At 38.4% G+C, this 10224-nt stretch overlaps 1 protein-coding gene across 3 annotated transcripts in view; it reads left to right on the plus strand.

Moving 5' to 3' along the window:
- The window catches only part of ARFGEF2 (ARF guanine nucleotide exchange factor 2), a 56177-nt gene extending 46916 nt beyond the window's left edge, over positions 1-9261 (plus strand). For 2 of the 3 annotated variants that reach the window (XM_084854078.1, XM_084854079.1), the window contains 6 exons: positions 33-147; positions 942-1072; positions 1872-2040; positions 2738-2876; positions 3656-3773; positions 4672-9261. In XM_084854078.1, coding sequence (XP_084710204.1) covers positions 33-147; positions 942-1072; positions 1872-2040; positions 2738-2876; positions 3656-3773; positions 4672-4818 — 819 coding nt within the window. In that variant the 3' untranslated portion in view covers positions 4819-9261. Of the gene's footprint in view, positions 1-32; positions 148-910; positions 1073-1871; positions 2041-2737; positions 2877-3655; positions 3774-4671 lie in introns of those variants that run through there. The other variant, XM_084854080.1, reaches the window with a different exon arrangement.
- The last annotated feature ends 963 nt before the right edge of the window (positions 9262-10224 follow it).

The raw sequence follows: 10224 nt of genomic DNA on the forward strand, positions 1-10224 counted from the left end.
AAATGTTAGCACAGCTTCTACTGTATTTCTAGGATGTGGATCTAGATCGCCAGTCTTCAAGCAGTATTGATAAAAATGCTTCAGAAAGAGGGCAGAGCCAATTTTCAAATCCTACAGATGAGAGCTGGAAAGGCGGTCCTTATTCAAGTAAGTCTGCACTTGAGATTTTACATGTGTGATGGCTGTCCAATTTTCATTTAGGCTCCTTGCAATTTTATTTTATTTATTTATTTAAAACATTTCTATCCCGCCCTATATCATTAAGATCTCAGGGTGGCATACAGATAAAAGCCATGCCCACCCTAATGTGCTGGAAGCCTGCTAAGTTCTGCCACTCGTCTACAGCACCATCTCTCTGTACAGGCATTTGATATGCTCAGCTTCTGGCATCCACCATGATGATGCTGTTGCCACCTTGCCCACATATTTTTGCCAGATTTGTAGCACTGTGTAAGAGCCCTAGAAACTATAACGGCAATCCACAACCATTGCAAGTCATTCACTGTGCTTTTCCTTGTGCACCTTGGGTCAACTGATTCATAGACCAATTTCTCAAAGTTAGAGTATGCTGTATTCATTCTTTCAGCCATCTGATTTGTTAATCTCAAACCTAAGTTTAAGAGCCCTGATGGAGCAGTAACAAAAAGTTTGCTATCTTACTTGCACAGGGGAATATGTTATTTCAAGGGGTGCTCTCACAAGCATACTGTTGTAAATGGCATGGAGCTAGTCTAGGGATGATAGCAATCTTCACTAACAACATAATAGCTCAGGATATTCATGGGTCCCTGTTTCTCCAGCACATGCTTGGGAAGAAGTCTTATTAGAATATACGGACTGGAGGTGGTGGGATCGATGTAACTTATGTGGCTGCCCAGCTTTTACTGAATAAAGTTTAAATTGCTTTTAGACTAAAACCTAGCGTCTTGATATTCTCTCAGACCAGAAACTCTTTGCCAGCCTCCTCATTAAGTGTGTTGTGCAGCTAGAATTGATACAGACAATTGATAACATAGTATTTTACCCAGCAACAAGCAAGAAGGAAGATGCTGAGCATATGGCTGCTGCTCAGGTAAGAAATTGCCAGTGTTTGAACATCTTGGCTGTTGCATTACATAAATTTTAACTTAATCTATCACCTAATGTGGAGGAAGGGGTGAAAAAAAAACTTTGTACAAAGCCTCCTATGCTTTACATGTGAGGTATCCCTATAATAATGGTTTTAATTCAGGTGAAAAGGTTTAGCATTCTGCTCTGGCTGTATGGCAAAAATGCATGAACTAAACAAAGGAAGATTTCATTTAAACTATATCTTGCTCACTATTGGAAAATTACACCACGGTTAACTTGGTCAGTGCAATAAATAGGAGGAATAATGCTGAGACTGATAGTGCCCTGATTTTCTCCAGAAGACCTAATGTACAGATTATACCGGAAAAATGTTGCTGTGAACCAGAGTTAAATTTGAATATATATTTGATAATAAACCTACTTTTGTTCTTTAACTGCATCTGAGAGCAACCTGCACATTTTCTGCCAAGGTGGCATCTACTACCTTGTTGCCTCCTACATATCCCACCCTACCTCCCACACTGGGCGGAGAGGGCCCATATTCAAATTAAGGCATCATGCTTCTGTGTATAACACAGACACCTCTTTCACTGATGGTATCATGCAGAAGCTCTGGCTTGTGTCCTCTGCTCTGGCTGTGTATGTGGGGAATAACAGCAAAGGATGCATCCAGATGCACTCAGTGAGATCAAAACTAGTTTGTGGTCTTCTAAAGTGGTAACTCTATAAAGGATTAAAAAGTAAACCTGATGACTTACTCCTTCAACCAATATTTCCTGTAACTGGATTTTCCTCTTTAGAGGGACACACTAGATACAGACATCCACATTGACACTGAGGACCAAGGAATGTACAAATATATGTCTTCGCAACATCTGTTCAAGTTACTGGACTGTTTGCAAGAGTCTCATTCATTCTCAAAAGCTTTTAACTCAAATTATGAACAAAGGACTGTTCTGTGGAGAGCAGGTAAGCATAAAAGAGTGTGGAACACAGGTTTGTTTTTTAAAGTGTGTGTGTCCATGTCCACACTTTTCTTACACTGATTTTAAGTTTTAAATTGCAGTGTAGAACATCAGTCTAATGGCATGGAACTATTACTTTGGTTTTGTAGTTAAATGTATCATTTAGAATATTATAATGCAATTAAGACATTTTACATTGCTAGTTATCTCATAACTGAAGCCAAAGCTGTGACACTCCCCTTAAGTTGGGGAGGCAACTCTTGATCTTTTGTAGTTTCTGGGGCCAAGGCATATTTTTCTGTTAGCCTACTGTTAACCTACAATGAAGTTTCATTTAAATCCTAAACCAAGTCTGTGACACCCCATTCCACATTACACTTAAATGTCCAGAGCGATAACCCAGCATCCCTTCTTATACCTGAAGAGCCACTTTAGGAGGAAGTGATTGGGACTGAAAAAGTAGCAGAGGGAGGAGGGGTGCTTAACCTTTTCCCTGCTCCAAATGCCCCCCTTCCCGGTGGTTTTTACCTGCATGTGTTTGAAATGCATGTGTTTGGAACCTCATAGGATGTAAAAGCCATGAGGCGCAGGGTTAGATTTGAGCAGACATACAATTCATCTTGTTTTGCACCTTGATTTCAGCTTTCTTTTCGTGTTGCACAGCATGAGAATGTGTGACTATCACTGTCCTTAATTTCTAGGGTTCAAAGGTAAATCAAAGCCCAATCTTTTAAAACAAGAGACCAGTAGTTTGGCTTGCTGTCTGAGAATTCTTTTCCGAATGTATGTTGATGAAAACCGCAGAGACTCCTGGGAAGCTATCCAAGAGAGACTCCTGAAGTAAGCAATATTTCTATTTTTCAAAAATGATTCTAGGGTGCCCAGCCCAGTCACAGCTTATGGCTGCAGAATTCCAGTGCTGGTATGGCGTTCTTCCATCTAAACTGTTCTGTTCATAAGAGGAATCCAGTTATGACATTCAAAGGGTTGGGTGTTCGGATGAAGTCCTACCATAAATAAAGGCCATTTAGGAAGTTTGCCTGTACATATGAAAGCAATCTGATATCTGCATCAGGACATGGATCTCTTCCACACCACTTAGTAAAAGGAGGCCTTTGACCCTGACTTCAGTGTGTGTTTGGTTTGGTTTCCATTTAGTTAGTTAGTTAGTCATTCATTCATTCATTCATTCTTTCATTTCATTTCTATACCACCCAATAGCCGAAGCTCTCTGGTTAATTAAAGCTTTTAGTTGAAGCAGTTAGTTGAAGGTGTTTGAAGATGGAAAAGGGAGTCCTATTAATAAATGAGCTTGGGTAGTTTGAAATATTTCCGTAGAAGAAAGGGAAGCCTTTTGGATAGCAAATGAACATCACCCACTTCCAAGCTTAATAACAGCTTCTGTAGAGTGATTTAAATAAAGAAGAGGACAGCACAGTGTTAGATTATGACATAAAAGACTTTGGCTACTTTGTCACTTTCCTTTTTCCATTTAAAGTGAGCCTAGCAAAACTCCCACTTGTACTGCTAGGCATGAGGGGAGATAGCAAAACCTGTTCATTCTGTTTGCTTACTGTTCCTTTTCCCATGTATTGAATGTATGCATCTTCTTCCTCTAGTGTGTGCAGTGAAGCATTGGCTTATTTTATCACTGTGAACTCAGAAAGCCACCGAGAGGCCTGGACCAGTCTTTTGTTGTTACTTTTAACAAAAACACTAAAAGTCAGTGATGACAAGGTAAGAAAAGATTCTTGACTTAGTTTCATATTGAAAGCCTGGCCTTTCTACATGAGGCTAGAGCCTCCTTCGCATGTGCATCACACGAACAGGCATCATGTGTAGAATGCAGCTGCCTGAGGTCATGGGGGGCCTTGGCCCTGACATCCATGCATTAGGCATGTGAAGAGCTTTTTAACATTATTCATTCATATTAGTACATGCCCCTGTTTAAATGTTATAGTTATATTGTTTTATAATTTTATGTCTTGGATTGCCTTTGGCAATGAAGGAGGGGAATAGAAACTTTAAAAATAAAATTTAAAGTAATAAAATATAGAACGGGAAAAGCATCTTCTAGACTAGGAATAGCTGCATTCTTGGGGTCCACTCTATACTCTAGACGGTGGCCCAGGTAGTTCCATGGCTCTACAATAAAGTGAGCACCATCAAGAAGTACAAGCTTCACATTACACTCCTGCACTCAAGCACGCTCAGGCCATTACATACAAATCTCAAAGATGGGTACAACATTAAAGTGTAGAATATCTAACTCCGTTTAGAAACACTTTTCCTTACAAATGAAACTTGTAGCAAAAGGATATCCTGATAGCCCGATGAAGATGCTTTGGGGACCAGACCTGAATCACAGGCTGCCATTTGGCTATCCATACCGTAGCCTGAATCCTGGGGGGATTACTGGTTTGGTGTAAAACAAACAGAACAAACCTAGTGAAAAGGCTTAGTGGTGTCCTCAAGACCAGTTGGTATGTCACTGTGATGTACCAGGAAACATGAAGTTTCCAGATTTGGACATTCCTGTGCTGTAGTCTGACTGTGACTTACTTCCATTAAGCTGTACGTTTTGGTGGGGCTGCTTTTGTAAGGTCATTTAATTTATTTTTCCTTTTCTTCCAAGTTCAAAGCACATGCTTCAACATATTACCCCTACCTATGTGAAATAATGCAGTTTGACCTGATCCCAGAGCTCCGAGCTGTGCTGCGAAAGTTTTTCCTGCGCATAGGTGTAGTGTTCAGAATCTGGATTCCTGAAGAACAGTTATGAACAATGGGGACCCATTCGCTTGCTTGGTAGCCCCATAGCTGCTCTTTCCCAAAGCCTGAGTCATGCTAAGTTCAAAGAATGGATGCAGAAAGAGAGCAATGAATAATTGACAGGTCTTGAAGAAGAAGCAACTACAGCCATGGGAGCAGCAGGTTTATATTGATCAAGCTGGTGTTTCTGAGAGGAAACTGTTGTCTCTCTCTCTCTCTCTTTTAAACTCTGGCTGCCCTATAGGAATAGCTGTTAGCATTTGACAACTTAATACAGTAAATGTCAAGTCATTCTTATCACTAAGCTTGTCTCTTCAAATCTGTTGTTTGCAGTGTTTCCCTCTTAACACCTTCCAGCTAGTGGTCCATAATCTGCTGGAAATTATTAATGAATGGAAGCTATTTGTGAGATACTACTAAATATATTCATATAGGCTTGTGATATTATCAAATGTATTAATAAATATTTAAGAGGGCTAAAGTTCATCTGAAAATTATATGGGAACACTTCCTTTTTCCACTAGGGTGCATTCAGTTGAAAACTGGTATTTTTAAAGTGGTTTGGTGCTGTCTGTTCTATAAACACGTGGTAAGATGGTGACTGGGCAATAATATGACCCCAGCAAAACCCCAAAGCCATCTTTATCTCCATCACTCCTACTGCCAACTTATTGTATGTTGCAGCATGTGTTGTGATACATCATTCCCAGATCAGCACCATATTTTGTTGGCCTGGACCTGATTGTTTTCATCATATGAAAGTACACCTAATCGTGGGTTAGTATCAACAACAACAAAAAAGTGAAATATTACAAAGGGAATACAACCCCCCCCCCTCAAATGTAGCAGAAAACAATTACACAGAGCCTCTTAATCCAATTTCTAGTCTCATGACTTGAATGTTTAAGAAGCTTGACAACTTTGAAAATTCTTCTGATTCTTTATATTTAATAATATGAAGCAAATGGCAAAATTAAACTTTGAATCTTTGAAGTGCACATTGAATGAATTAAATGTATACTAGTTCATCAAACCTTTACCTTTTGAATAGTATATAGATTAGCATTTGAGTAGAAGCAGCCTATCTTTAATGTGTATTGAGATATTTCTATTTTTACTCCAGAACTGTGAGTTACGGTTGTTTTTTAATGGCTTGGTTAGTACTTTGTTGTCATTAGTGGTGGGATGGGGAAGAGTCTGGTTCCTATTGGGACCACTTGATTTATTAATATAAGTGCACATGTACTTGTGATAAAAGCCTGAGTACTAGGGGACAATAGGAAGCAAACTTGCAATTGTATCAGTGCAGTTCTATTGGCTCTACTGACTTTGGATCCAAGGGGATTTTTTTTTTTAAACCATGTCTTAGTATTCCTGATCTAATAAAGGAAATAGTTTTGTAAGGTATGGCCGGCAAAACCTGTTTAGCTGAATTTCACTCTGATGTAATGAGTGTAAGATTTGTATAAGAGGGCAGGAAGGAAATTGGTTCCATCCAAATGTATTACAAATGCAAGTGCAAAAAGTATTATCGAGCATATATCTGCAACCATGAATTGTAATAGTATTGATTAAGTGAAAGCTGGGGCGGGGGAGGGGGGAATGTCGGCTGGCTACAGCCCTAGGCAAACGACTTTGACCTAAGTTTCATTGAAGATTATAACTTCTGAGTGTAATTACGCTCACTGTGTTTGGAACTTCTTGCTTTGTAAATTGAGTTTGGCTGTTAACATAACCAAAGCTGTTATAGTTTTGAGACAACCAAAATTGATGGCTGGATTTATTTTATTAAATACTGGTGCGTTCTCTCAAGGTTTGTTTATAGCAAAACAGTGTGGGCTTTACATTTGTTTTTGGCCATTAATATGATAAGTAAAATCAGTTTCTGACATTTAATTTCTCTACCAAAGAATTTTAAGTAGCGAGTGTAGAATTTCTGTCTCATGTGAAGTACGTTGACACAAATAACTTACTAGAAACTGTTGTGCTAACGATTGTGCGCAATCGTAGAAAATATGTGAACTTTTGCCAGCATTTAAAGCAATTTAGACTTATGTTTGGTATGTAAAGAGGCATTTCACCATGTACTGCAAGAAGTCATTTGCTTTTATATATGTATATTTACGTCCATATACTGACCTGTATTCTTTTTCACTGGACATTTTTTTTTGCCCACTACTATGGTTCTTCTATTAACATGTTTGTACATGTTAATAGCTGTTTTGTCAAATGTTGAGTGTTCAGATTTGCGTACGTTTGACTTTGCATACATTAAGGAAGCATGGCAGCATTACAACTGAAGTTTCACAATCTCAATGAGAAGTGCAATATAGATAGGACTGAAATAATATCTTCCAAATCTTTGCAATGTAAAATACCATGAAGAAGCTTTATATGAGATCTTTGCTTATATATAGAATATTCTTACCATAAAACTTAGAGCCTTTTAAAGCCTTAGTGTTAAATGACTTTATTTCCTTAGGAAAGCTATGTTTAGCAGTCAACAGTGAAATTTTCAAATAGCTGGACTTTAATTTAAAAACATATGGGGGGTCAGGGGGGAGAATCTACATTGCCATGCAGTTATCATGGGCTGGTGTGTGTGTGTGTGTGTGTGTGTGTGTGAGAGAGAGAGAGAGAAGAGAAGAGATTCCAGAATAGCCTTATTCAAGATATTCCAGAAAGGTTGTGTATGTACTAGATCTGTGGGGAGTGATAGCAGTAGTTCATCTAATGTCTGAATGTGTTCTTACAGTGGCTATGGGCTTCAGTGTACCTTTTGTTTTGGCAACACCAAACTCCATGGACAACCATAATAATTGTTCCCAGAAGCTTCCACAGCCATTTCTTTTAGCTCTGATCACGGAGCAGGTTCTGCAGATTAAACACAGTCTTTTCTGTGGCTCTTCTTTCAACCCACATGACATTTTATTGAGATGGTACTACTCAGCCACAGAATTCTGTATCATGGATCCAATGCAGAATTCATATCTGTGTAAGATCTAGTCCCAGTGTACATGCTGATCTCTTAGCTATGGTTTGGAGATCAGGAATGAGCCACGGACTTACACAGCAGACTGCAGTCTCTCTGGTATGAATCTCCTTTCCTTGACAGTATTAATAGTTTTATATCTGTACTATTGGCAGTCATGGTTAACATTAATCAGATTCCCTCTTAACCAGGATTTGCAAACCTGCTTTGAATTCTCATTTCCAATTCTTGTTTAAGATGGAAACCCTGATTAGCATTAATACTGGTTAGTGCTGATGCAGACATAGTGCTAACCTATTATTGAAGCCAATGAGGAGCAGGAATAGGAACCAGAAAAAGGAGGTGAGAGCTCACAAGCCCCACCGTCTGCTCATCATCCTTTAACCATGGTGATCTTGCACTACATCTGCACTTGCCCATAGAGTACTTTTATATTTTGAAATATTTAAGTTTTGATTAAAATAAATCTTGCTACAAGTAAATGTTTAGAATACAGTTCAAAAAGACATACAGATCTTCATGTAGTCTTATTCTATCAATACTTGGAAGAGGCACCCTAAAATACAGGTGAGAAAGATTAGCTTATTGACAGACATCCTGAAAGTGACGTTAATTTTGCTGCTCCCAGTGTTGTCTTATCAAGCACGTAGCAATTTTGTTTTTACACCCTTTTCTGGAAGTTACTGCTTTTATTTATGTAAATTCTAAAATACAGAACAAAAGCCCAATACAGCTCCTCGAGTTAAAATTCTGTAGTATGAATTCAAACTGGGGCTGCAGACCACAAATGTCTTAAGCCTGCATATTTGCACACAAGCTGGCTTATTTTTTGATAAAACCAGTGGACTAAAATTTGCTTAAATGCTTTGTGCTTGCATTTTATAAGGACAGTTTGCTTAAAAGGCCAGTGAAATTTTCCCCTAACGGTGCAATCCTATGCATGTTCAGATAAAAAACATTCTACAATCCCAGCATGCTCCAGCCAGCCATGCTGGCTGGGGCATGCTGGGAGTTGCAGAACTTTTTTTCCGTCTAAACATGCATAGGATTGTGCCCTAAATATTTTAAAACTTAACTCAGATGATGTGATCCTTAGCTTGAAGCAAACCAACAAAAAATGTTGATTTGTGAGAGGTGCAATTCCCTAAATGTCTTTACACTTTGTCCAGAATATCTCTTCGCAACTTTAAATAAAATATACTTTGTGCAAAATGTATGTTTTATCTTTATAATGCCTAAAATTAGTTACAAGCTACTTTTTTCTTAAGAGACCTTCTATTATGAAGTACATTTAATATCATTAAGTTAATGAAAAGCATTCCTTGCCCGATGGATGTATACATTTTTGAGAGAATAGCAGAATAATTATATAATATGAAAAGCTATGTAAAGTTTTTTACATAAAATATTATGTATAATACTGTTGTATTCCATGCTTTAATCAGGTGGTAAATAAAGTTTAAAAACAAACTTATTTTTAATGTAGTGATTTAAAGGTTACATTAATTCATTCATCTCAAATGTATCTGGGTGGTACTATTCAGGGCCCTAGAGAAGGAAGACACAGGTTTGTAATGTTTTGCATCCAGTACTCAGAACTTGCCAATGAAGGCATAGCCTTCTGCTCATCCTTCCCAATAATGATAAAGGAAACACTGTTTTTTGCACTGGGGCCGTAGGTCAGTGGTAGAGCACATGCTTGGCATGCAGGAGGTCCCAGGTTCCATCCCTATCATCTCCAGTTAGGGAAGGAAAAGAATCTAAGGCAGCTGTGTTTTTAGTAGTTTGCATTTATTTTAAACAAATAAGACAAAATGTGTTCTAACATTGCTAGATGGATAGAAAACAGTTTTTATAATTTGCGTTGTTTGCATGCTCACTGCATATTTGTTTGCCTCACGAAATTCAGCAAGAGTCATCTGTGAATAGAAATGGCTTCAATGCATGCATCTTTCCTCCTTTCATTGCCAAAAGGTGCAGTATAAGGAACAGTAAGCCCTTTAGAGTGTGAAGACCGATGTACCGTGTTCACGTAATTTTATTGTAAAAGTATTACAAGACCTCTGCAGGGTAGAAATATAATTTAGAAGATGATCAAAGATCTTGGTCTTGGCAGTGTTAATCCTGAGCAGATCTCCCCCCACCCCCCTAACAATGCTTACAGATGCAGAGTGGAGATCCATGAGCTTTCAGTTTGATTGGGGCCTAGGTTTTCTGATTTTTTTTAGTCCAGAGAATGCTCTCTTGAAGGCATTCACAGTATCATAAATATGATGTGCTGCTCTGTACTTACTCCTGAATTCTAGTGTGGTTCACCATGCACTGGGCAACTTGTGACACACCCAAGGTTGAAAATAATACACCCAAGATAGTTCTAACAATCTATGATGGGACTGAATCCTAACTGATATGCTGCCATGAAAG

The sequence above is a fragment of the Heloderma suspectum genome, chromosome 4 (genome assembly GCF_057233095.1).
Source record: "Heloderma suspectum isolate Gila_16-S chromosome 4, 16-S_ref, whole genome shotgun sequence".
In the NCBI taxonomy this organism is placed as follows: Eukaryota; Metazoa; Chordata; class Lepidosauria; order Squamata; family Helodermatidae; genus Heloderma; species Heloderma suspectum.